Source organism: Oncorhynchus nerka, linkage group LG24 (assembly GCF_034236695.1).
Source record: "Oncorhynchus nerka isolate Pitt River linkage group LG24, Oner_Uvic_2.0, whole genome shotgun sequence".
Classification (NCBI taxonomy): domain Eukaryota; kingdom Metazoa; phylum Chordata; class Actinopteri; order Salmoniformes; family Salmonidae; genus Oncorhynchus; species Oncorhynchus nerka.
In genome coordinates, this window is record NC_088419.1 from 98,567,349 (window position 1) to 98,595,299 (window position 27,951).

A 27,951-nucleotide genomic window follows, 5' to 3' on the forward strand; every position below is an offset into this window, starting at 1 on the left:
GTGTAGGCCGTGATTGGGAGTCTCATATTGTCCCAGCGTTGTCTGGGTTTGGACGGTGTAGGCCGTGATTGGGAGTCTCATATTGTCCCAGCGTTGTCTGGGTTTGGCCGGTGTAGGCCGTGATTGGGAGTCTCATATTGTCGGTGTAGGCCGTGATTGGGAGTCTCATATTGTCCGGGTTTGGACGGTGTAGGCCGTGATTGCGAGTCTCATATTGTCCCAGCGTTGTCTGGGTTTGGACGGTGTAGGCTGTGATTGGGAGTCTCATATTGTCCCAGCGTTGTCTGGGTTTGGCCGGTGTAGGCCGTGATTGGGAGTCTCATATTGTCTGGGTTTGGCCGGTGTAGGCCGTGATTGGGAATCTCCTATTGTCCCAGCGTTGTCTGGGTTTGGCCGGTGTAGGCCGTGATTGGGAGTCTCATATTGTCCCAGCGTTGTCTGTGTTTGGACGGTGTAGGCCGTGATTGGGAGTCTCATATTGTCTGGGTTCGGACGGTGTAGGCCGTGATTGGGAGTCTCATATTGTCTGGGTTTGGACGGTGTAGGCCGTGATTGGGAGTCTCATATTGTCTGGGTTTGGACGGTGTAGGCCGTGATTGGGAGTCTCATATTGTCCCAGCGTTGTCTGGGTTTGGACGGTGTAGGCCGTAATTGGGAGTCTCATATTGTCTGGGTTTGGCCGGTGTAGGTCGTAATTGGGAGTCTCATATTGTCTGGGTTTGGACGGTGTAGGCCGTGATTGGGAGTCTCATATTGTCTGGGTTCGGCCGGTGTAGGCCGTGATTGGGAGTCTCATATTGTCTGGGTTTGGACGGTGTAGGCCGTGATTGGGAGTCTCATATTGTCTGGGTTCGGACGGTGTAGGCCGTGATTGGGAGTCTCATATTGTCTGGGTTTGGACGGTGTAGGCCGTGATTGGGAGTCTCATATTGTCTGGGTTTGGCCGGTGTAGGCCGTGATTGGGAGTCTCATATTGTCTGGGTTTGGCCGGTGTAGGCCGTGATTGGGAGTCTCATATTGTCCCAGCGTTGTCTGGGTTTGGACGGTGTAGGCCGTGATTGGGAGTCTCATATTGTCCCAGCGTTGTCTGGGTTTGGCCGGTGTAGGCCGTGATTGGGAGTCTCATATTGTCCCGGTGTAGGCCGTGATTGCGAGTCTCATATTGTCCCAGCGTTGTCTGGGTTTGGACGGTGTAGGCTGTGATTGGGAGTCTCATATTGTCCCAGCGTTGTCTGGGTTTGGCCGGTGTAGGCCGTGATTGGGAGTCTCATATTGTCTGGGTTTGGCCGGTGTAGGCCGTGATTGGGAATCTCCTATTGTCCCAGCGTTGTCTGGGTTTGGCCGGTGTAGGCCGTGATTGGGAGTCTCATATTGTCCCAGCGTTGTCTGTGTTTGGACGGTGTAGGCCGTGATTGGGAGTCTCATATTGTCTGGGTTCGGACGGTGTAGGCCGTGATTGGGAGTCTCATATTGTCTGGGTTTGGACGGTGTAGGCCGTGATTGGGAGTCTCATATTGTCTGGGTTTGGACGGTGTAGGCCGTGATTGGGAGTCTCATATTGTCCCAGCGTTGTCTGGGTTTGGACGGTGTAGGCCGTAATTGGGAGTCTCATATTGTCTGGGTTTGGCCGGTGTAGCGTGATTGGGAGTCTCATATTGTCTGGGTTTGGACGGTGTAGGCCGTGATTGGGAGTCTCATATTGTCTGGGTTTGGCCGGTGTAGGCCGTGATTGGGAGTCTCATATTGTCTGGGTTTGGACGGTGTAGGCCGTGATTGGGAGTCTCATATTGTCTGGGTTCGGACGGTGTAGGCCGTGATTGGGAGTCTCATATTGTCTGGGTTTGGACGTGTGTAGGCCGTGATTGGGAGTCTCATATTGTCTGGGTTTGGCCGGTGTAGGCCGTGATTGGGAGTCTCATATTGTCTGGGTTTGGCCGGTGTAGGCCGTGATTGGGAGTCTCATATTGTCCCAGCGTTGTCTGGGTTTGGACGGTGTAGGCCGTGATTGGGAGTCTCATATTGTCCCAGCGTTGTCTGGGTTTGGCCGGTGTAGGCCGTGATTGGGAGTCTCATATTGTCTGGGTTTGGACGGTGTAGGCCGTGATTGGGAGTCTCATATTGTCCGGGTTTGTGTAGGCCGTGATTGGGAGTCTCATATTGTCCCAGCGTTGTCTGGGTTTGGACGGTGTAGGCCGTGATTGGGAGTCTCATATTGTCTGGGTTTGGACGGTGTAGGCCGTGATTGGGAGTCTCATATTGTCTGGGTTTGGCCGGTGTAGGCCGTGATTGGGAGTCTCATATTGTCCCAGCGTTGTCTGGGTTTGGACGGTGTAGGCCGTGATTGGGAGTCTCATATTGTCCCAGCGTTGTCTGGGTTTGGCCGGTGTAGGCCGTGATTGGGAGTCTCATATTGTCTGGGTTTGGCCGGTGTAGGCCGTGATTGGGAGTCTCATATTGTCCGGGTTTGGACGGTGTAGGCCGTGATTGGGAGTGGGGAGTCTCATATTGTCCCAGCGTTGTCTGGGTTTGGACGGTGTAGGCTGTGATTGGGAGTCTCATATTGTCCCAGCGTTGTCTGGGTTTGGCCGGTGTAGGCCGTGATTGGGAGTCTCATATTGTCTGGGTTTGGCCGGTGTAGGCCGTGATTGGGAATCTCCTATTGTCCCAGCGTTGTCTGGGTTTGGCCGGTGTAGGCCGTGATTGGGAGTCTCATATTGTCCCAGCGTTGTCTGTGTTTGGACGGTGTAGGCCGTGATTGGGAGTCTCATATTGTCTGGGTTCGGACGGTGTAGGCCGTGATTGGGAGTCTCATATTGTCTGGGTTTGGACGGTGTAGGCCGTGATTGGGAGTCTCATATTGTCTGGGTTTGGACGGTGTAGGCCGTGATTGGGAGTCTCATATTGTCCCAGCGTTGTCTGGGTTTGGACGGTGTAGGCCGTAATTGGGAGTCTCATATTGTCTGGGTTTGGCCGGTGTAGGTCGTAATTGGGAGTCTCATATTGTCTGGGTTTGGACGGTGTAGGCCGTGAATGGGAGTCTCATATTGTCTGGGTTTGGCCGTTGTAGGCCGTGATTGGGAGTCTCATATTGTCCAGCGTTGTCTGGGTTTGGCCGGTGTAGGCCGTGATTGGGAGTCTCATATTGTCCCAGCGTTGTCTGGGTTTGGACGGTGTAGGCCGTGATTGGGAGTCTCATATTGTCTGGGTTTGGCCGGTGTTGGTCGTGATTGGGAGTCTCATATTGTCTGGGTTTGGCCGGTGTAGGCCGTGATTGGGAGTCTCATATTGTCCCAGCGTTGTCTGGGTTTGGACGGTGTAGGCCGTGATTGGGAGTCTCATATTGTCTGGGTTTGGACGGTGTAGGCGGTGATTAGGAGTCTCATATTGTCTGGGTTTGGACGGTGTAGGCCGTGATTGGGAGTCTCATATTGTCTGGGTTTGGACGGTGTAGGCCGTGATTAGGAGTCTCATATTGTCTGGGTTTGGACGGTGTAGGCCGTGATTGGGAGTCTCATATTGTCTGGGTTTGGCCGGTGTAGGCCGTGATTGGGAGTCTCATATTGTCTGGGTTTGGCCGGTGTAGGCCGTGATTGGGAGTCTCATATTGTCCCAGCGTTGTCTGGGTTTGGACGGTGTAGGCCGTGATTGGGAGTCTCATATTGTCCCAGCGTTGTCTGGGTTTGGCCGGTGTAGGCCGTGATTGGGAGTCTCATATTGTCCCAGCGTTGTCTGGGTTTGGCCGGTGTAGGCCGTGATTGGGAGTCTCATATTGTCTGGGTTTGGCCGGTGTAGGCCGTGATTGGGAGTCTCATATTGTCCGGGTTTGGACGGTGTAGGCCGTGATTGGGAGTCTCATATTGTCCCAGCGTTGTCTGGGTTTGGACGGTGTAGGCTGTGATTGGGAGTCTCATATTGTCCCAGCGTTGTCTGGGTTTGGCCGGTGTAGGCCGTGATTGGGAGTCTCATATTGTCTGGGTTTGGCCGGTGTAGGCCGTGATTGGGAATCTCCTATTGTCCCAGCGTTGTCTGGGTTTGGCCGGTGTAGGCCGTGATTGGGAGTCTCATATTGTCCCAGCGTTGTCTGGGTTTGGACGGTGTAGGCCGTGATTGGGAGTCTCATATTGTCTGGGTTCGGACGGTGTAGGCCGTGATTGGGAGTCTCATATTGTCTGGGTTTGGACGGTGTAGGCCGTGATTGGGAGTCTCATATTGTCTGGGTTTGGCCGGTGTAGGCCGTGATTGGGAGTCTCATATTGTCTGGGTTTGGCCGGTGTAGGCCGTGATTGGGAGTCTCATATTGTCCCAGCGTTGTCTGGGTTTGGACGGTGTAGGCCGTGATTGGGAGTCTCATATTGTCCCAGCGTTGTCTGGGTTTGGCCGGTGTAGGCCGTGATTGGGAGTCTCATATTGTCTGGGTTTGGACGGTGTAGGCCGTGATTGGGAGTCTCATATTGTCCGGGTTTGGACGGTGTAGGCCGTGATTGCGAGTCTCATATTGTCCCAGCGTTGTCTGGGTTTGGACGGTGTAGGCTGTGATTGGGAGTCTCATATTGTCTGGGTTTGGCCGGTGTAGGCCGTGATTGGGAATCTCCTATTGTCCCAGCGTTGTCTGGGTTTGGCCGGTGTAGGCCGTGATTGGGAGTCTCATATTGTCCCAGCGTTGTCTGGGTTTGGACGGTGTAGGCCGTGATTGGGAGTCTCATATTGTCTGGGTTCGGACGGTGTAGGCCGTGATTGGGAGTCTCATATTGTCTGGGTTTGGACGGTGTAGGCCGTGATTGGGAGTCTCATATTGTCTGGGTTCGGACGGTGTAGGCCGTGATTGGGAGTCTCATATTGTCTGGGTTTGGACGGTGTAGGTCGTAATTGGGAGTCTCATATTGTCTGGGTTTGGACGGTGTAGGCCGTGATTGGGAGTCTCATATTGTCTGGGTTTTAGGCCGTGATTGGGAGTCTCATATTGTCCGTTGTAGGCCGTGATTGGGAGTCTCATATTGTCCCAGCGTTGTCTGGGTTTGGCCGGTGTAGGCCGTGATTGGGAGTCTCATATTGTCCCAGCGTTGTCTGGGTTTGGACGGTGTAGGCCGTGATTGGGAGTCTCATATTGTCTGGGTTTGGCCGGTGTTGGTCGTGATTGGGAGTCTCATATTGTCTGGGTTTGGCCGGTGTAGGCCGTGATTGGGAGTCTCATATTGTCTGGGTTTGGACGGTGTAGGCCGTGATTGGGAGTCTCATATTGTCTGGGTTTGGCCGGTGTAGGCCGTGATTGGGAGTCTCATATTGTCCCAGCGTTGTCTGGGTTTGGCCGGTGTAGGCCGTGATTGGGAGTCTCATATTGTCCCAGCGTTGTCTGGGTTTGGACGGTGTAGGCCGTGATTGGGAGTCTCATATTGTCTGGGTTTGGCCGGTGTTGGTCGTGATTGGGAGTCTCATATTGTCTGGGTTTGGCCGGTGTAGGCCGTGATTGGGAGTCTCATATTGTCTGGGTTTGGACGGTGTAGGCCGTGATTGGGAGTCTCATATTGTCTGGGTTTGGCCGGTGTAGGCCGTGATTGGGAGTCTCATATTGTCCCAGCGTTGTCTGGGTTTGGCCGGTGTAGGCCGTGATTGGGAGTCTCATATTGTCCCAGCGTTGTCTGGGTTGGGACGGTGTAGGCCGTGATTGGGAGTCTCATATTGTCCCAGCGTTGTCTGGGTTTGGACGGTGTAGGCCGTGATTGGGAGTCTCATATTGTCTGGGTTTGGCCGGTGTAGGCCGTGATTGGGAGTCTCATATTGTCTGGGTTTGGCCGGTGTAGGCCGTGATTGGGAGTCTCATATTGTCCCAGCGTTGTCTGGGTTTGGCCGGTGTAGGCCGTGATTGGGAGTCTCATATTGTCCCAGCGTTGTCTGGGTTTGGCCGCTGTAGGCCGTGATTGGGAGTCTCATATTGTCTGGGTTTGGACGGTGTAGGCCGTGATTGGGAGTCTCATATTGTCTGGGTTTGGACGGTGTAGGCCGTGATTGGGAGTCTCATATTGTCTGGGTTTGGCCGGTGTAGGCCGTTATTGGGAGTCTCATATTGTCTAGGTTTGGCCGGTGTAGGCCATGATTGGGAGTCTCATATTGTCCCAGCGTTGTCTGGGTTTGGACGGTGTAGGCCGTGATTGGGAGTCTCATATTGTCCCAGCGTTGTCTGGGTTTGGACGGTGTAGGCCGTGATTGGGAGTCTCATATTGTCTGGGTTTGGACGGTGTAGGCCGTGATTAGGAGTCTCATATTGTCTGGGTTTGGACGGTGTAGGCCGTGATTGGGAGTCTCATATTGTCTGGGTTTGGCCGGTGTAGGCCGTGATTGGGAGTCTCATATTGTCTGGGTTTGGCCGGTGTAGGCCGTGATTGGGAGTCTCATATTGTCCCAGCGTTGTCTGGGTTTGGACGGTGTAGGCCGTGATTGGGAGTCTCATATTGTCCCAGCGTTGTCTGGGTTTGGCCGGTGTAGGCCGTGATTGGGAGTCTCATATTGTCTGGGTTTGGCCGGTGTAGGCCGTGATTGGGAGTCTCATATTGTCTGGGTTTGGACGGTGTAGGCCGTGATTGGGAGTCTCATATTGTCCGGGTTTGGCCGGTGTAGGCCGTGATTGGGAGTCTCATATTGTCCCAGCGTTGTCTGGGTTTGGCCGGTGTAGGCCGTGATTGGGAGTCTTATATTGTCTGGGTTTGGACGGTGTAGGCCGTGATTAGGAGTCTCATATTGTCTGGGTTTGGACGGTGTAGGCCGTGATTGGGAGTCTCATATTGTCTGGGTTTGGCCGGTGTAGGCCGTGATTGGGAGTCTCATATTGTCTGGGTTTGGCCGGTGTAGGCCGTGATTGGGAGTCTCATATTGTCCCAGCGTTGTCTGGGTTTGGACGGTGTAGGCCGTGATTGGGAGTCTCATATTGTCCCAGCGTTGTCTGGGTTTGGCCGGTGTAGGCCGTGATTGGGAGTCTCATATTGTCTGGGTTTGGACGGTGTAGGCCGTGATTGGGAGTCTCATATTGTCCGGGTTTGGCCGGTGTAGGCCGTGATTGGGAGTCTCATATTGTCCCAGCGTTGTCTGGGTTTGGCCGGTGTAGGCCGTGATTGGGAGTCTCATATTGTCTGGGTTTGGACGGTGTAGGCCGTGATTAGGAGTCTCATATTGTCTGGGTTTGGACGGTGTAGGCCGTGATTGGGAGTCTCATATTGTCTGGGTTTGGCCGGTGTAGGCCGTGATTGGGAGTCTCATATTGTCTGGGTTTGGCCGGTGTAGGCCGTGATTGGGAGTCTCATATTGTCTGGGTTTGGACGGTGTAGGCCGTGATTGGGAGTCTCATATTGTCCGGGTTTGGCCGGTGTAGGTCGTGATTGGGAGTCTCATATTGTCCCAGCGTTGTCTGGGTTTGGCCGGTGTAGGCCGTGATTGGGAGTCTCATATTGTCCCAGCGTTGTCTGGGTTTGGACGGTGTAGGCCGTGATTGGGAGTCTCATATTGTCCCAGCGTTGTCTGGGTTTGGCCGGTGTAGGCCGTGATTGGGAGTCTCATATTGTCCCAGCGTTGTCTGGGTTTGGACGGTGTAGGCCGTGATTGGGAGTCTCATATTGTCTGGGTTTGGCCGGTGTAGGCCGTGATTGGGAGTCTCATATTGTCCGGGTTTGGCCGGTGTAGGCCGTGATTGGGAGTCTCATATTGTCCCAGCGTTGTCTGGGTTTGGCCGGTGTAGGCCGTGATTGGGAGTCTCATATTGTCCCAGCGTTGTCTGGGTTTGGCCGGTGTAGGCCGTGATTGGGAGTCTTATATTGTCTGGGTTTGGACGGTGTAGGCCGTGATTAGGAGTCTCATATTGTCTGGGTTTGGACGGTGTAGGCCGTGATTGGGAGTCTTATATTGTCTGGGTTTGGACGGTGTAGGCCGTGATTAGGAGTCTCATATTGTCTGGGTTTGGACGGTGTAGGCCGTGATTGGGAGTCTCATATTGTCTGGGTTTGGCCGGTGTAGGCCGTGATTGGGAGTCTCATATTGTGGTTTGGCCGGTGTAGGCCGTGATTGGGAGTCTCATATTGTCCCAGCGTTGTCTGGGTTTGGACGGTGTAGGCCGTGATTGGGAGTCTCATATTGTCCCAGCGTTGTCTGGGTTTGGCCGGTGTAGGCCGTGATTGGGAGTCTCATATTGTCTGGGTTTGGACGGTGTAGGCCGTGATTGGGAGTCTCATATTGTCCGGGTTTTGGCCGGTGTAGGCCGTGATTGGGAGTCTCATATTGTCTGCGGTTTGGACGGTGTAGGCCGTGATTGGGAGTCTCATTGTATTGTCTGGGTTTGGACGGTGTAGGCCGTGATTGGGAGTCTCATATTGTCTGGGTTTGGCCGGTGTAGGCCGTGATTGGGAGTCTCATATTGTCTGGGTTTGGCCGGTGTAGGCCGTGATTGGGAGTCTCATATTGTCCCAGCGTTGTCTGGGTTTTGGACGGTGTAGGCCGTGATTGGGAGTCTCATATTGTCCCAGCGTTGTCTGGGTTTGGCCGGTGTAGGCCGTGATTGGGAGTCTCATATTGTCCCAGCGTTGTCTGGGTTTGGCCGGTGTAGGCCGTGATTGGGAGTCTCATATTGTCTGGGTTTGGACGGTGTAGGCCGTGATTGGGAGTCTCATATTGTCCGGGTTTGGCCGGTGTAGGCCGTGATTGGGAGTCTCATATTGTCTGGGTTTGGACGGTGTAGGCCGTGATTAGGAGTCTCATATTGTCTGGGTTTGGACGGTGTAGGCCGTGATTGGGAGTCTCATATTGTCTGGGTTTGGCCGGTGTAGGCCGTGATTGGGAGTCTCATATTGTCTGGGTTTGGCCGGTGTAGGCCGTGATTGGGAGTCTCATATTGTCCCAGCGTTGTCTGGGTTTGGACGGTGTAGGCCGTGATTGGGAGTCTCATATTGTCCCAGCGTTGTCTGGGTTTGGACGGTGTAGGCCGTGATTGGGAGTCTCATATTGTCTGGGTTTGGCCGGTGTAGGCCGTGATTGGGAGTCTCATATTGTCTGGGTTTGGACGGTGTAGGCCGTGATTGGGAGTCTCATATTGTCCGGGTTTGGCCGGTGTAGGCCGTGATTGGGAGTCTCATATTGTCCCAGCGTTGTCTGGGTTTGGCCGGTGTAGGCCGTGATTGGGAGTCTCATATTGTCCCAGCGTTGTCTGGGTTTGGACGGTGTAGGCCGTGATTGGGAGTCTCATATTGTCCCAGCGTTGTCTGGGTTTGGCCGGTGTAGGCCGTGATTGGGAGTCTCATATTGTCCCAGCGTTGTCTGGGTTTGGACGGTGTAGGCCGTGATTGGGAGTCTCATATTGTCTGGGTTTGGCCGGTGTAGGCCGTGATTGGGAGGCTCATATTGTCCGGGTTTGGCCGGTGTAGGCCGTGATTGGGAGTCTCATATTGTCCCAGCGTTGTCTGGGTTTGGCCGGTGTAGGCCGTGATTGGGAGTCTCATATTGTCCCAGCGTTGTCTGGGTTTGGCCGGTGTAGGCCGTGATTGGGAGTCTTATATTGTCTGGGTTTGGACGGTGTAGGCCGTGATTAGGAGTCTCATATTGTCTGGGTTTGGACGGTGTAGGCCGTGATTGGGAGTCTCATATTGTCTGGGTTTGGCCGGTGTAGGCCGTGATTGGGAGTCTCATATTGTCCCAGCGTTGTCTGGGTTTGGACGGTGTAGGCCGTGATTGGGAGTCTCATATTGTCCCAGCGTTGTCTGGGATTGGCCGGTGTAGGCCGTGATTGGGAGTCTCATATTGTCTGGGTTTGGACGGTGTAGGCCGTGATTGGGAGTCTCATATTGTCCGGGTTTGGCCGGTGTAGGCCGTGATTGGGAGTCTCATATTGTCCCAGCGTTGTCTGGGTTTGGCCGGTGTAGGCCGTGATTGGGAGTCTCATATTGTCTGGGTTTGGACGGTGTAGGCCGTGATTAGGAGTCTCATATTGTCTGGGTTTGGACGGTGTAGGCCGTGATTGGGAGTCTCATATTGTCTGGGTTTGGCCGGTGTAGGCCGTGATTGGGAGTCTCATATTGTCCCAGCGTTGTCTGGGTTTGGCCGGTGTAGGCCGTGATTGGGAGTCTCATATTGTCCCAGCGTTGTCTGGGTTTGGACGGTGTAGGCCGTGATTGGGAGTCTCATATTGTCCCAGCGTTGTCTGGGTTTGGACGGTGTAGGCCGTGATTGGGAGTCTCATATTGTCCCAGCGTTGTCTGGGTTTGGACGGTGTAGGCCGTGATTGGGAGTCTCATATTGTCTGGGTTTGGCCGGTGTAGGCCGTGATTGGGAGTCTCATATTGTCCGGGTTTGGCCGGTGTAGGCCGTGATTGGGAGTCTCATATTGTCCCAGCGTTGTCTGGGTTTGGCCGGTGTAGGCCGTGATTGGGAGTCTTATATTGTCTGGGTTTGGACGGTGTAGGCCGTGATTAGGAGTCTCATATTGTCTGGGTTTGGACGGTGTAGGCCGTGATTGGGAGTCTCATATTGTCTGGGTTTGGCCGGTGTAGGCCGTGATTGGGAGTCTCATATTGTCTGGGTTTGGCCGGTGTAGGCCGTGATTGGGAGTCTCATATTGTCCCAGCGTTGTCTGGGTTTGGACGGTGTAGGCCGTGATTGGGAGTCTCATATTGTCCCAGCGTTGTCTGGGTTTGGCCGGTGTAGGCCGTGATTGGGAGTCTCATATTGTCTGGGTTTGGACGGTGTAGGCCGTGATTGGGAGTCTCATATTGTCCGGGTTTGGCCGGTGTAGGCCGTGATTGGGAGTCTCATATTGTCCCAGCGTTGTCTGGGTTTGGCCGGTGTAGGCCGTGATTGGGAGTCTCATATTGTCTGGGTTTGGACGGTGTAGGCCGTGATTAGGAGTCTCATATTGTCTGGGTTTGGACGGTGTAGGCCGTGATTGGGAGTCTCATATTGTCTGGGTTTGGCCGGTGTAGGCCGTGATTGGGAGTCTCATATTGTCTGGGTTTGGCCGGTGTAGGCCGTGATTGGGAGTCTCATATTGTCCCAGCGTTGTCTGGGTTTGGCCGGTGTAGGCCGTGATTGGGAGTCTCATATTGTCTGGGTTTGGCCGGTGTAGGCCGTGATTGGGAGTCTCATATTGTCCGGGTTTGGACGGTGTAGGCCGTGATTGCGAGTCTCATATTGTCCCAGCGTTGTCTGGGTTTGGACGGTGTAGGCTGTGATTGGGAGTCTCATATTGTCCCAGCGTTGTCTGGGTTTGGCCGGTGTAGGCCGTGATTGGGAGTCTCATATTGTCTGGGTTTGGCCGGTGTAGGCCGTGATTGGGAGTCTCCTATTGTCCCAGCGTTGTCTGGGTTTGGCCGGTGTAGGCCGTGATTGGGAGTCTCATATTGTCCCAGCGTTGTCTGGGTTTGGCCGGTGTAGGCCGTGATTGGGAGTCTCATATTGTCCCAGCGTTGTCTGGGTTTGGCCGCTGTAGGCCGTGATTGGGAGTCTCATATTGTCTGGGTTTGGACGGTGTAGGCCGTGATTGGGAGTCTCATATTGTCTGGGTTTGGACGGTGTAGGCCGTGATTGGGAGTCTCATATTGTCTGGGTTTGGCCGGTGTAGGCCATTATTGGGAGTCTCATATTGTCTAGGTTTGGCCGGTGTAGGCCATGATTGGGAGTCTCATATTGTCCCAGCGTTGTCTGGGTTTGGCCTGTGTAGGCCGTGATTGGGAGTCTCATATTGTCTGGGTTTGGCCGGTGTAGGTCGTGATTGGGAGTCTCATATTGTCTGGGTTTGGCCGGTGTAGGCCGTGATTGGGAGTCTCATATTGTCTGGGTTTGGCCGGTGTAGGCCGTGATTGGGAGTCTCATATTGTCCGGGTTTGGCCGGTGTAGGCCATGATTGGGAGTCTCATATTGTCCCAGCGTTGTCTGGGTTTGGCCGGTGTAGGCCGTGATTGGGAGTCTCATATTGTCCCTGCGTTGTCTGGTTTTTGGCCGGTGTAGGCCGTGATTGGGAGTATCATATTGTCTGGGTTTGGCCGGTGTAGGCCGTGATTGGGAGTCTCATATTGTCTGGGTTTGGCCGGTGTAGGCCGTGATTGGGAGTCTCATATTGTCTGGGTTTGGCCGGTGTAGGTCGTGATTGGGAGTCTCATATTGTCCCAGCGTTGTCCGGGTTTGGCCGGTGTAGGCCGTGATTGTAAATAAGAATTAGTTCTTAGCCTCTTGCTTCTACTTGGGACGCTTGCGTCCCAACTAGAGCTCTGGAAATGCAAATGCGCTACGCTAAATGCTAATAGTATTAGTTAAAACTCAAAAGTTCATTAAAATACACATGCAGGGTATCAAATTAAAGCTACACTCGTTGTGAATCCAGGCAACAAGTCAGATTTTTAAAATGCTTTTCGGCGACAGCATGAGAAGCTACTATCTGATAGCATGCACCAATACACTACAACACAAAAACACAGCAGGGGACGTAAACAAAATAATTAGCATTTCGGCGTTACACAAACCGCACAATAAAATAGAAAACAGTCATTACCTTTCACCATCTTCTTTGTTGGCACTCCTAGATGTCCCATAAACACTATTGGGTCTTTATTTCGATTAAATCGGGCCATATAAAGCCAAGATATCGTTATATGTAGACTGTGTGATAAACGAAAAAAACAGCGATTTCACAACGTAACGTCATTTTTTAAAATTCAAAAAGTAGACGATAAACTTTCACAAAACACTTCGAAATACGTTTGTAAAGCTACTTTAGGTATTAGTAAACGTTAATAAGCGATAAAAATCATCCTTAGGCGATGTAAAAATCATTAGCTGTCGTCTTGGAAAAAATTTCACGAGAGAGCTCTTCCGGAATGATCTGGGCGGAGACCGGAGGTAAGTGGTGCCCCTGTTTCGGTTCAACCAAGAATCAAAGATGATTCAATTCACAAGACTCTAGACAACATGGGGATGCTGTGGGAGTTGAATGCTCGGTCTTATCTAATTCGGCTCACTGTTAACAATTGCTGGAAGTGGCGCAAGGATATTTATTTCCATTTTCTGTGATCAGGTTTTCCTGCGCTTTCCGATGTAACGCACGTTATGTTATAGCCACAGTCGTGATTTAACCAGTTTTAAAAACGTCCGAGGGTTTCCTATCCACACATTCTAACCATTATGAACGTACTATATTCCTGGCATGAGTAGCAGGGCGCTGAAATGTTGCGCGATTTTTAACAAAATGTTCAAAAAAGTAGAGGGTCGACTTAAGATTAACTGACAGGTCTACATAAATAAAGGTTAACCTCTTAGTCCGCCCCATCCCGCATGCGGTATCGTTACTACAGCCTCAAGCTCATTAGCATAACGCAACATTAGCGATTTTTAAAAATCGCAAATGAAACGAAATAAATATGCCTGTTCTCAAGCTTATCCTTTTCTTAACAATCCTGTCGTCTCAGATTTTCAAAATATGCTTTAGAACCAGAGAAAATCACTAATTTGTGTAAGAGTGGTGATAGCTAGCTTAGCGTTAGCATTAGCATTTAGCACGCAACATATTCACAAAAACCAGCCAAGGAATCAAATAAAATAATTTACCTTTGAAGAACTTCAGATGTTTCAATGAGGAGACTCTCAGTTACATAGCAGATGTCCAGTTTTTCCTGAAAGATGTCGAACTTTTTTCCGAATTAACTCCATAATATTGACTGAAACATGGAAAACGTTGTTTGAATCAATCCTGAAGGTGGTTTGTCATATTTCTCTCCATTGAAAGCACCGTCCTTGTAGCCTGGTTTGTTCTGAGATTTGAATGGAAAAATACCGGGACCTGACTTTTGCGCACCAATTGCCACGCAGCCACCTAGCGGGACACCTGGTAAATGTAGTCTCTTATGGTCAATCTTCCAATGATATGCCTACAAATACGTCACAATGCTGCAGAGACCTTGGGGAAACAAGAGAAAGAGTCCGTTGATTCCTGTCGCATTCACAGCCATATAAGGCGATCATGGAAAACGTAGCCTCAGAAATCCTGTGCATTTCCTGGTCGGTCATAAATCTTGGTTTTGCCCGAAACATTTGTTCTAAGGGACTCACAGTGAAAATCTTTGCATTTCTGGAAACGTAAGACTGTCTTCTTTCCAAAGCTATCAATTCCAAGCATATTCGAGCATCTTTTCGTGACAAAATATTGCGCTTAAAACGGGCACGTCTTTTTATCCAAAAATGAAATACTGCCCCTATAGGACTAACAGGTTAAATAAAAGTTACATATAAATACAAGTACAGAGTAGATTAGCTACTGTAGGTAGACCACGGCAGTCTAACGTATTTTTATAAAGTAAACTAGCTAGTAATCGATCTTCCATGTTGCGACACTGAGTGTGTCTGCCTGCCTGTTACAAACGGGCCCAGTTAACAATAAGCAAAATATATAATACCTAATTATTCCCTGGCTTCATCTATTGCATAGATCCAGTTCCATCAGATATACAGTGGGGCAAAAAAGTATTTAGTCAGCCACCAATTGTGCAAGTTCTCCCACTTAAAAAGATGAGAGAGGCCTGTAATTTTCATCATAGGTACACTTCAACTATGACAGACAAAATGAGAAAAGAAATCCAGAAAATCACATTGTAGGATTTTTAATGAATTTATTTTCAAATTATGGTGTAGTTATACCTAACACTTCCTCTACATGTGCTTCCAAGGGTATTACAGTCAACAATAACACATGTAGTCTACAGGTTATTTAAAAATATATATATTTCACCTTCATTTAACCAGGCTGGCCAGTTGAGAACAAGTTCTCATTTACAACTGTGACCTGGCCAAGATAAAGCAAAGCAGTTCGACAAAAACAACAACACAGAGATATACATGGAATAAACAAACATACAGTCAATAATACAATAGAAAAGTCTATATACCTGCGTGCGCAAATGAGGTAAGATAAGGGAGGTAAAGGCAATAAATAGGCCATAGTGGCAAAATAATTACAACATAGCAATTTAGCTAGTCTACCTCAAAACAAATGCTAGCTACTGCTCCATGATCCACTGGACTTTAATCTTCTTTTCCAGCTTGCTTTATTTTAATGGATGGACATGTTTTAAAGTTTAGGTGGCTAATGAACACCAAGGAGGGTTATCTTAACATTTACCACATTTCCTAAGTTTGAAAATGATTTGCTAGGGGATAGCTAAGATAGTCGACATGTTTCAGCTAGCTAAGCTACCTAGCTTGACGAAGTGGTAACAGTGCGTGGTACCTTGCTATCACATCAGTCCTATGACAGCTACCGGGCATAAGATGTTGATTTATCTGTGGCCAATGGTCAACTAGCCTTCTTGGGAGAGGGCACTTCTACTGTAAATCAATGGAGCACTAAAGATTGGCTTTTGCTGGCCAGCTCTCTCAGCAGGTACTGCTGTGACATAGTGTCCCCATGAATGACAGCACCCTGAGCCAATCACGCACAATCAGAAAAGATCAATGACACCCTCGCTGTAATTTTGTCTGTCTGCCCCTCCACCACAGAAAGCACTGAGCGAAGGCTTGAACAGCTGCATTAGGAAAGCAATGCACAATCAGAGAAGATCAATTTAACTCCACCACAGAAAGCACTACAAAAATGCATTAGCTACAAAAAACAACAATGCACAATCAGAGAAGATCAATGACACCCTCGCTGTAATTTTGTCTGTCTGCCCCTCCACCACAGAAAGCACTGAGCGAAGGCTTGAACAGCTGCATTAGGAAGCTGCTTTACTCTACAAAAACGTAGCTAAACAACAATGCACAATCAGAGAAGATCAATGACACCCTCGCTGTAATTTTGTCTGTCTGCCCCTCCACCACAGAAAGCACTGAGCGAAGGCTTGAACAGCTGCATTAGGAAGCTGCTTTACTCTACAAAAACGTAGCTAAACAACAATGCACAATCAGATGAAGATCAATGACACCCTGCGCTGTAATTTTGTCTGTCTGCCCCTCCACCACAGAAAGCACTGAGCGAAGGCTTGAACAGCTGCATTAGGAAGCTGCTTTACTCTACAAAAACGTAGCTAAACAACAATGCACAATCAGAGAAGATCAATGACACCCTCTGTAATTTTGTCTGTCTGCCCTCCACCACAGAAAGCACTGAGCGAAGGCTTGAACAGCTGCATTAGCTGCTTTACTCTACAAAAACGTAGCTAAACAACAATTTTGTCTGTCTGCCCCTCCACCACAGAAAGCACTGAGCGAAGGCTTGAACAGCTGCATTAGGAAGCTGCTTTACTCTACAAAAACGTAGCTAAACAACAATGCACAATCAGAGAAGATCAATGACACCCTCGCTGTAATTTTGTCTGTCTGCCCCTCCACCACAGAAAGCACTGAGCGAAGGCTTGAACAGCTGCATTAGGAAGCTGCTTTACTCTACAAAAACGTAGCTAAACAACAATGCACAATCAGAGAAGATCAATGACACCCTCGCTGTAATTTTGTCTGTCTGCCCCTCCACCACAGAAAGCACTGAGCGAAGGCTTGAACAGCTGCATTAGGAAGCTGCTTTACTCTACAAAAACGTAGCTAAACAACAATGCACTGGGAAAACGAACACATATTGTTATTACATCGAGCTATTTTTGTATTAAATTTCAATTGTTTGCTCACTGATATGATATATTGTTGGGATATGAAATAACAGAATAACGTGCAAAATCTACTCAATAGTGGTGTTGCTCCGCCCACTGCATTAGGTGTTTATGTTTATAACTTCTTCTGATTTTCTCCTTGTCTGTTTGTCCTTGTTGTCTGTTTGTCCTTGCTGTCTGTTTGTCCTTGCTGTCTGTTTGTCCTTGCTGTCTGTTTGTTACTGAGCTGTCTGTTTGTTACTGAGCTGTCTGTTTGTCCTTGCTGTCTGTTTGTCCTTGCTGTCTGTTTGTTACTGAGCTGTCTGTTTGTCATTGCTGTCTGTTTGTCCTTACTGTCTGTTTGTTACTGAGCTGTCTGTTTGTTACTGAGCTGTCTGTTTGTCCTTGCTGTCTGTTTGTCCTTGCTGTCTGTTTGTTACTGAGCTGTCTGTTTGTCCTTGCTGTCTGTTTGTTACTGAGCTGTCTGTTTGTTACTGAGCTGTCTGTTTGTCCTTGCTGTCTGTTTGTCCTTGCTGTCTGTTTGTTACTGAGCTGTCTGTTTGTCCTTGCTGTCTGTTTGTTACTGAGCTGTCTGTTTGTCCTTGTTGTCTGTTTGTCCTTGCTGTCTGTTTGTCCTTGCTGTCTGTTTGTTACTGAGCTGTCTGTTTGTCCTTGCTGTCTGTTTGTCATTGCTGTCTGTTTGTTACTGAGCTGTCTGTTTGTCCTTGCTGTCTGTTTGTTACTGAGCTGTGTTGATGTGTAGGTGTAAGTCGCTCTGGATAAGAGCGTCTGCTAAATGACTTAAATGTAAATGTAGGTGTAGTTAATATGCAGTCCTGTGGAACGTTCTGGTTACTGCCTCCTCTCCATTAGTTCATGTGCAGTCCTGTGGAACGTTCTGGTTACTGCCTCCTCTCCATTAGTTCATGTGCAGTCCTGTGGAACGTTCTGGTTACTTCCTCCTCTCCATTAGTTCATGTGCAGTCCTGTGGAACGTTCTGGTTACTGCCTCCTCTCCATTAGTTCATGTGCAGTCCTGTGGAACGTTCTGGTTACTGCCTCCTCTCCATTAGTTCATGTCAGTCCTGTGGAACGTTCTGGTTACTGCCTCCTCTCCATTAGTTCATGTGCAGTCCTGTGGAACGTTCTGGTTACTGCCTCCTCTCCATTAGTTCATGTGCAGTCCTGTGGAACGTTCTGGTTACTGCCTCCTCTCCATTAGTTCATGTGCAGTCCTGTGGAACGTTCTGGTTACTGCCTCCTCTCCATTAGTTCATGTGCAGTCCTGTGGAACGTTCTGGTTACTGCCTCCTCTCCATTAGTTCATGTGCAGTCCTGTGGAACGTTCTGGTTACTGCCTCCTCTCCATTGGTTACTGCCTCCTCCTCCATTAGTTCATGTGCAGTCCTGTGGAACGTTCTGGTTACTGCCTCCTCTCCATTAGTTCATGTGCAGTCCTGTGGAACGTTCTGGTTACTGCCTCCTCTCCATTAGTTCATGTGCAGTCCTGTGGAACGTTCTGGTTACTGCCTCCTCTCCATTAGTTCATGTGCAGTCCTGTGGAACGTTCTGGTTACTGCCTCCTCTCCATTAGTTCATGTGCAGTCCAGTCCTGTGGAACGTTCTGGTTACTGCCTCCTCTCCATTAGTTCATGTGCAGTCCTGTGGAACGTTCTGGTTACTGCCTCCTCTCCATTAGTTCATGTGCAGTCCTGTGGAACGTTCTGGTTACTGCCTCCTCTCCATTAGTTCATGTGCAGTCCTGTGGAACGTTCTGGTTACTGCCTCCTCTCCATTAGTTCATGTGCAGTCCTGTGGAACGTTCTGGTTACTGCCTCCTCTCCATTAGTTCATGTGCAGTCCTGTGGAACGTTCTGGTTACTGCCTCCTCTCCATTAGTTCATGTGCAGTCCTGTGGAACGTTCTGGTTACTGCCTCCTCTCCATTAGTTCATGTGCAGTCCTGTGGAACGTTCTGGTTACTGCCTCCTCTCCATTAGTTCATGTGCAGTCCTGTGGAACATTATAGTGACGGTAAAGTAGTACACAGCGTTGTACAAGATCTTCAGTTTCTTGGCAATTTCTCTCATGGAAAAGCCTTCATTTCTCAAAACAAGAACAGACTGATGAGTTTCAGAAAAAAGTTATTTGTTTCTGGCCATTTTGAGCCTGTAATTGAACCCACAAATGCTGATGCTCCAGATACTCTAAAGTCTAAAGAAGGCCAGTTTTATTCCTTCTTTAATGAGCTCAACAGTTTTCAGCTGTGCTAACATAATTGCAAAATGATCAATTAGCCTTTTAAAATGATAAACTTGGATTAGCTAACACAACGTGCCATTGGAACACAGGAGTGATGGTTGCTGATAATGGGGCCTCTGTTCACCTATGTAGATATCCCATTTGAAAAAATCTGCCGTTTCTAACTACAATGGTCATTTACAACATTAACAAGGTCTACACTGTATTTCTGATCAATTTGATGTTATTTTAGTAGACCGAAAAGGTGCTTTTCTTTCAAAAACAAGGACATTTTTAAGTGTCCCCAAACTTTTGAACGGTATTGTATATCAAAGAATTGGCTAGAACAGTCTACAGCACCCGGCCTCACCCTACTAGAATCTGAAGTCAAATGTCTACTGTTTGTTGATGATCAGGTGCTTCTGTCACCAACCAAGGAGGGCCTACAGCAGCACCTAGATATTCGGCACAGATTCTGCCAGACCTGGCCCTGACAGTAAAACTCAGTAAGACAAAAATAATTGTTTTCCTAAAATTATCCAGTTGCAAGGACCACAAAAACAAATTCAATCTACACACCGTTGCCCTAGAGCAAAACAAAACTATGAATAACACAGCCAAAAAAAACATCAGCGCCAGAGGTAACTTCCACAAAGCTGTGAACGATCTGAGAGACAAGGCAAGAAGTGTCTTCTATGCCATCACTACGAACATAAAATTCGACATACCAATGAGGATCTGGCAAAAAATACTTGAATCAGTTGTATAACTCAATACCCTTTATGGTTGTGAGGTTTTGGGGTCCGCAGGAACCCATCTCAACATGACAGAGAGTAAGACAGGGGAACCCATCTCAACATGATGAAGAGTAAGACAGGGGAACCCATCTCAACATGATGAAGAGTAAGACAGGGGAACCAATCTTTTCATGATGAAGAGTAAGACAGGGGAACCCATCCCATCTCAAGTCTTCACAAAATCGGACAAACACCAAATTGAGACTCTGCACGCAGAATTCTGCAAAAATATCCTCAGTTTACAATGTAAAACACCAAATAATGCACGCAGAGCAGAATTAGGCCGATACCTGTTAATGACCAAAATCCAGAAAAGAGATGTTAAATTCTACAACCACCTAAAAGGAAGTGATTCCCAAACCTTCCATAACAAAGCCATCACCTACAGAGAGATGAACCTGGAGAAGAGTCCCCTAAGCAAGCTGGTCCTGGGGCTCTGTTCACAAACACAAACAGACCCCAACAGAGCCCCAGGACAGCAGCACAATTAGACCCAACCAAACCATGAGAAAACAAAAAGATAGTTACTTGACACATTGTAAAGTTTTTTCCAAAATAACAGAGCAAACTAAAATGCTATTTCGCCCTAAACAGAGAGTACACAGTGACCCAATATTAAGGAACGCTTTGACTACAGCCCCAGCTTTGACTGTATATACAGACTCAGTGACCATAGCCTTGCTATTGAGAGATGCCGCCATAGGCAGACCTGGCTCTCAAGAGAAGACAGGCTATGTGCAGACTCCGTGATCATAGCCTTGCTATTGAGAGATGCCGCCATAGGCAGACCTGGCTCTCAAGAGAAGACAGGCTATGTGCAGACTCCGTGATCATAGCCTTGCTATTGAGAGATGCCGCCGTAGGCAGACCTGGCTCTCAAGAGAAGACAGGCTATGTGCAGACTCCGTGATCATAGCCTTGCTATTGAGAGATGCCGCCGTAGGCAGACATGGCACTCAAGAGAAGACAGGCTATGTGCAGACTCCGTGATCATAGCCTTGCTATTGAGAGATGCCGCCGTAGGCAGACCTGGCTCTCAAGAGAAGACAGGCTATGTGCAGACTCCGTGATCATAGCCTTGCTATTGAGAGATGCCGCCGTAGGCAGACATGGCACTCAAGAGAAGACAGGCTATGTGCACACTGCCCACAAAATGAGGTGGAAACTGATCTGCACTTCCTAACCTCCTGCCAAATGTATGACCATATTAGAGACATTTATTTCCCCCAGATTATACAGATCCACAAAGAATTCTAAAAGAAAACTGATTTTGATGCCATCACAGCAGCAAGATGTGTGACCTGTTGCCACAAGAAAAGGGCAACCAGTGAAGAACAAACACCATTGTAAATACAACCCATATTTATGTTTATTTATTTTCCCTTTTGTACTTTAACTATTTGCACATCGTTACAACATTGTATATTTACATAATATGACATTTGACATGTCTTTTATTCTTTTGTAACTTCTGTGAGTGTAATGTTTACTGTTAATTATTATTATTTTATTGTTTACTTCACTTTTGTTTATCTATTTCACTTACTTTGGCAATGTAACCTATGTTTCCCATGCCAATAAAGCCCTTTGAATTGAGATATATGAGAAGAGAGAAGGAGAGACATGTAGAGAGGGAGTGAGTAAGAGAGGGAGGTATAGAGAGAGGGACAGAGAGAGAGAGAGGGACAGAGAGAGAGAGAGAGAGGGGGACAGAGAGAGAGAGGGACAGAGAGAGAGAGAGAGGGACAGAGAGAGAGGGAGGTATAGAGAGAGGGACAGAGAGAGAGGGACAGAGAGAGAGGGATAGAGAGAGGGACAGAGAGAGAGGGAGGTATAGAGAGAGGGACAGGGAGAGAGGGACAGAAAGAGAGGGATAGAGAGAGGGACAGAGAGAGGGAGGTATAGAGAGAGGGACAGAGAGAGAAGGACAGAGAGAAAGGGACAGAGAGAGAGGGATAGAGAGAGGGAGGTATAGAGAGAGGGAGGTATAGAGAGAGGGAGGTATAGAGAGAGGGAGGTATAGAGAGAGGGAGGTAGAGAGAGAGAGACAGAGAGATAGAGGGCGGTATAGCGAGAGGGAGGTATAGCGAGAGGGAGGTATAGAGAGAGGGACAGAGAGAGAGAGGGAGGTAGAGAGAGAGAGAGGGACAGAGCGAGAGGGAGGTATAGAGAGAGAGAGGTATAGAGAGAGGGACAGAGAGAGACGGGGGAATAGAGAGAGGGACAGAGAGAGAGGGAGGTATAGAGAGAGGGACAGAGAGAGAGGGAGGTATAGAGAAAGGGACAGAGAGAGAGGGGGAATAGAGAGAGGGACAGAGAGAGGGGGAATAGAGAGACAGAGAGAAAGAAAGGGCGCGAGAGGGATAAATAGAGAGGGAGAGGGAGGGAGATGGGGGAGAGGGAGTGAGATGAGGGAGATGAGGGAAATGAGAGGGAGATGAGGGAGATGGGGGAGAGAGGGGGAGATGGGGGGAGAGAGAGGGAGATGGGGGGGAGAGAGAGGGAGATGGGGGAGAGATGGAGATGGGGGAGAGAGGGAGATGGGGAGAGAGAGAGAACAGAGTGTATGGGAGGTAGAGATTGTAAATTAGCAGTTGTTTTATATATGAAGGAATATATGAGAGCAGTCTGGGAAGGGAAGGTCTGGCAGATGTAGAGTTTTAGGAAACAGTCTGGGGAGAACAGTCTGGGGAAGGAAGGTCTGGGAGGTGAAGAGACTGTTTCCTGCATATAAAACAGTCTGGGGAGGGAAGGTCTGGGAGATGAAGAGAGTTTTAAATGCAAGAAACAGTCTAGAGAGGTGTCTAGAGAGTGATGGTGTCTTTCCCCGTCAATAACATAATGGGCTCTATTTGAACAAACCTAACTCTGGCGGTAGTGCTATATAGATCTGGGGTTGTGTCAGCAATATTTAAGCTATTTTCACAGCCGTTATTATGAGCGGAATGGCTGGCAGTGGCGAGAAAGGTGATTGATGGTCTTTGCATTGTCATCAACTCCGATTTGTCTGTGGGCACGGCATATTCTAGTCCTGGTCCGTTGTGGATTGGTACTATATTAAATAGCATAGGCTTCATTAACGAGTGATAGCAACGGTAAACACATTTTTCCTCAATATTGTTTTGGAGTGTTGACAGTCAACATTGTTGTAATTGACTTGTAACGAGTATAAGCCTTTTATGCCTCACTTCTCTAATATAAAGTACCAGCCTCCAGGGAATTGTATCGTGTGTGTGTGTGTGTGTGATGCACGTTGTCAATAAGACAGATATGTCCTAGCAATACTGTTGATATGGTGTTATAGGACTGAATCATTTGAAGAGCGTGTTTGGGAGGAGCATGTTTTTGGTTACAGGACCAGAGGCGCTCTTTAGAAATGGGGATGGATATAAGCCAAATGGAGTATGAATTGCAGGTAGGCCTATGTCTACTGAGAATAATGCAGACACCTCACCAGTATACCATTTAGATACCTGTTATGGATAGGCTCCTTTGCTGAAGCACGATTCTCTGAGTCTTCCTGGGTCTGTAGCTGTAACTTACCATTCTCTGGGTCTTCCTGGGTCTGGGGCTGTATCTTACCATTCTCTGGGTCTTCCTGGGTCTAGGGCTGTATCTTACCATTCTCTTGGTCTTCCTGGGTCTGGGGCTGTATCTTACCATTCTCTGGGTCTAGGGCTGTATCTTACCATTCTCTGGGTCTTCCTGGGTCTGGGGCTGTATCTTACCATTCTCTGGGTCTGCGGCTGTATCTTACCATTCTCTGGGTCTGGGGCTGTATCTTACCATTCTCTGGGTCTTCCTGGGTCTAGGGCTGTATCTTACCATTCTCTGGGTCTTCCTGGGTCTGGGGCTGTATCTTACCATTCTCTGGGTCTAGGGCTGTATCTTACCATTCTCTGGGTCTTCCTGGGTCTGGGGCTGTATCTTACCATTCTCTGGGTCTGCGGCTGTATCTTACCATTCTCTGGGTCTGGGGCTGTATCTTACCATTCTCTGGGTCTTCCTGGGTCTAGGGCTGTATCTTACCATTCTCTGGGTCTGGATCTTACCATTCTTCCTGGGTCTGGGGCTGTATCTTACCATTCTCTAGGTCTTCCTGGGTCTAGGGCTGTATCTTACCATTCTCTGGGTCTGCGGCTGTATCTTACCATTCTCTGGGTGTGTACAATCAAGACAAAACAAATGGAAAAAACATGTAGATCGGTGGAGGCTAGAAAGCCGGTGACGTCGACCACCGAACACCGCCCGAACAAGGAGAGGCACCAACTTCGGTGGAAGTCATGACAAAACTAAAAATCGTTACAGGAAAATAAATATTCCTAAATAAAAGTGAAGTATGTCATCTCTCGTTCCGTATAGCATAGAGGGGTTTTAAATCCACAATTATGTAATAGCCTATAGATAAAAGAGTATGTCTGCTCACTGTTTTTCTGCTGACACACTTTTAATAGGATTATTGGTAGTTCTGACTATTGGCGAAAGGATTGGGCATCACAAAAAACAAACCTTAATTGAGGAGGGGAGGATATACTTGGTTTTTAATCAAATGAAACAAAATAGGACGCTTTGTGTATGGATAGACTGTGCTTCTGCTGTCAAAATCCATGCCATCACCAACCGTTAAGACCAGCTGTCAACTGGTCTTAAATATCCCTACCAGCACATACTGAAACTGGTACTTTGGCAAATGGTTTTAGGGACACACATCAGATATTGCCACCCCTCCCACCTCAGCGCAAGCAAGCTCATATAAGATAGGTAAATTATCGATCCTGGTACTAAGGTTTGAAAGTAGAAACCAGCGTGTGTTTGCTCTAGCTTAACGGCAGCTGAAAAAACATCCAATATGTCTGGACAGATAAGATAGTGTACTGAAAGATAGTGTACTGAAAGATAGTGTACTGAAAGATAGTGTACTGGTAAGATAGTGTACTGAAAGATAGTGTACTGAAAGATAGTGTACTGGTAAGATAGTGTACTGAAAGATAGTGTACTGAAAGATAGTGTACTGGTAAGATACTGTACTGAAAGATAGTGTACTGAAAGATAGTGTACTGGTAAGATAGTGTACTGGTAAGATAGTGTACTGAAAGATAGTGTACTGAAAAATAGTGTACTGGTAAGATAGTGTACTGAAAGATAGTGTACTGACAGATAGTGTACTGAAAGATAGTGTACTGAAATATAGTGTACTGGTAAGATAGTGTACTGGTAAGATAGTGTACTGAAAGATAGTGTACTGGTAAGATAGTGTACTGAAAGATAGTGTACTGGTAAGATTGTGTACTGACAGATAGTGTACTGGTAAGATTGTGTACTGACAGATAGTGTACTGACAGATAATGTACTGTAAGATAGTGTACTGGAAGATAGTGTACTGGAAGATAGTGTACTGACAGATAGTGTACTGAAAGATAGTGTACTGAAAGATAGTGTACTGACAGATAATGTACTGTAAGATAGTGTACTGAAAGATAGTGTACTGACAGATAATGTACTGAAAGATAGTGTACTGGTAAGATAGTGTACTGAAAGATAGTGTACTGAAAGATAGTGTACTGAAAGATAGTGTACTGGTAAGATAGTGTACTGAAAGATAGTGTACTGAAAGATAGTGTACTGAAAGATAATGTACTGACAGATAATGTACTGAAAGATAGTGTCCTGAAAAATAGTGTACTGGTAAGATAGTGTACTGAAAGAAGGTGTACTGGTAAGATACTGTACTGAAAGATAGTGTACTGAAAAATAGTGTACTGGTAAGATGGTGTACTGGTAAGATGCTGTACTGAAAAATAGTGTACTGGTAAGATTGTGTACTGACAGATTGTGTACCGAAAGATAATGTACAGGTAAGATACTGTACTGAAAGATAGTGTACTGAAAAATAGTGTACTGACAGATAGTGTACTGAAAAATAGTGTACTGGTAAGATGGTGTACTGGTAAGATGCTGTACTAAAAGATACTCTACTGAAAGAAACTGTATTGAAAGGCTGTGGAGAAAGTGGGTGTTGAATTTACAGTACAGCAACCAGAAACAGAACTGAAACATCTCTTTCCTATCCAGGGATAACCACGGTGTTGACCATGACCACGCTGAGCACAGTGGCAAGGACGTCACTTCCCAGGGTTTCCTACGTGACGGCCATGGACCTCTTCGTCACTGTGTGTTTCCTGTTTGTGTTCGCTGCGTTGATGGAGTATGCCACACTCAACTACTATTCATACGGTGCCAGCCCAAGACCCAGACCACGGAACACCCAGAGAATGGTAAGATAGAGCCGCAACCCTAAACCCAGGAAGACCCAGAGAATGGTAAGATACACCCACAGCCCGAGACCCAGGAAGACCCAGAGAATGGTAAGATAGAGCCGTAGACCCAGGAAGGCCCAGAGAATGGTAAGATAGAGCCGTAGACCCAGGAAGGCCCAGAGAATGGTAAGATAGAGCCCTAGACCCAGGAAGGCCCAGAGAATGGTAAGATAGAGCCGTAGACCCAGGAAGGCCCAGAGAATGGTAAGATAGAGCCCTAGACCCAGGAAGACCCAGAGAATGGTAAGATAGAGCCCTAGACCCAGGAAGGCCCAGAGAATGGTAAGATAGAGCCGTAGATCCAGGAAGGCCCAGAGAATGGTAAGATAGAGCCGTAGACCCAGGAAGGCCCAGAGAATGGTAAGATAGAGCCCTAGACCCAGGAAGGCCCAGAGAATGGTAAGATAGAGCCCTAGACCCAGGAAGGCCCAGAGAATGGTAAGATAGAGCCGTAGACCCAGGAAGGCCCAGAGAATGGTAAGATAGAGCCGTAGACCCAGGAAGGCCCAGAGAATGGTAAGATAGAGCCCTAGACCCAGGAAGGCCCAGAGAATGGTAAGATAGAGCCGTAGACCCAGGAAGGCCCAGAGAATGGTAAGATAGAGCCCTAGACCCAGGAAGGCCCAGAGAATGGTAAGATAGAGCCGTAGACCCAGGAAGGCCCAGAGAATGGTAAGATAGAGCCGTAGACCCAGGAAGGCCCAGAGAATGGTAAGATAGAGCCCTAGACCCAGGAAGGCCCAGAGAATGGTAAGATAGAGCCCTAGACCCAGGAAGGCCCAGAGAATGGTAAGATAGAGCCTAGACCCAGGAAGGCCCAGAGAATGGTAAGATAGAGCCCTAGACCCAGGAAGGCCCAGAGAATGGTAAGATAGAGCCCTAGACCCAGGAAGGCCCAGAGAATGGTAAGATAGAGCCGTAGACCCAGGAAGGCCCAGAGAATGGTAAGATAGAGCCCTAGACCCAGGAAGGCCCAGAGAATGGTAAGATAGAGCCCTAGACCCAGGAAGGCCCAGAGAATGGTAAGATAGAGCCCTAGACCCAGGAAGGCCCAGAGAATGGTAAGATAGAGCCCTAGACCCAGGAAGGCCCAGAGAATGGTAAGATAGAGCCCTAGACCCAGGAAGGCCCAGAGAATGGTAAGATAGAGCCTAGACCCAGGAAGGCCCAGAGAATGGTAAGATAGAGCCCTAGACCCAGGAAGGCCCAGAGAATGGTAAGATAGAGCCCTAGACCCAGGAAGGCCCAGAGAATGGTAAGATAGAGCCTAGACCCAGGAAGGCCCAGAGACTGGTAAGATAGAGCCCTAGACCCAGGAAGGCCCAGAGAATGGTAAGATAGAGCCCTAGACCCAGGAAAACATTTGTTTATATGAATGTATGGTTAATTGTGTCCCACATACAGCTCTGCCCCTGATAAGTTACAGTATACTTATGTATTAGTAATATTACAATGATAAGGTTAAAACTATATATTAGTCCGAGCCCTCCCTCCTTCATTATTAATACTATATATTAGTCCGAGCCCTCCCTCCTTCATTATTAATACTATATATATTAGTCCGAGCCCTCCCTCCTTCATTATTAATACTATATATTAGTCCGAGCCCTCCCTCCTTCATTATTAATACTATATATTAGTCAGAGCCCTCCTCCTTCATTATTAATACTATATATTAGTCAGAGCCCTCCTCCTTCATTATTAATACTATATATTAGTCAGAGCCCGCCCCTCCTTCATTATTAATACTATATATTAGTCAGAGCCTGGTCTGCCCTCCCTCCTCCATTATTAATACTATATATTAGTCCGAGCCCTCCCTCCTTCATTATTAATACTATATATTAGTCCGAGCCCTCCCTCCTTCATTATTAATACTATATATATTAGTCCGAGCCCTCCCTCCTTCATTATTAATACTATATATTAGTCCGAGCCCTCCCTCCTTCATTATTAATACTATATATTAGTCCGAGCCCTCCCTCCTTCATTATTAATACTATAT

The 27,951-nt window shown here is 48.1% G+C and overlaps 1 protein-coding gene across 1 annotated transcript in view; it reads left to right on the top strand.

Moving 5' to 3' along the window:
- Positions 1-27,951, top strand: part of LOC115123447 (gamma-aminobutyric acid receptor subunit gamma-3) — a 428,918-nt gene that overhangs the window by 385,916 nt on the left and 15,051 nt on the right. Inside the window, exon 8 of the mRNA XM_065009375.1 lies at positions 25,702-25,904. Coding sequence (XP_064865447.1) covers positions 25,702-25,904 — 203 coding nt within the window. The remainder of the gene's footprint in view (positions 1-25,701; positions 25,905-27,951) is intronic.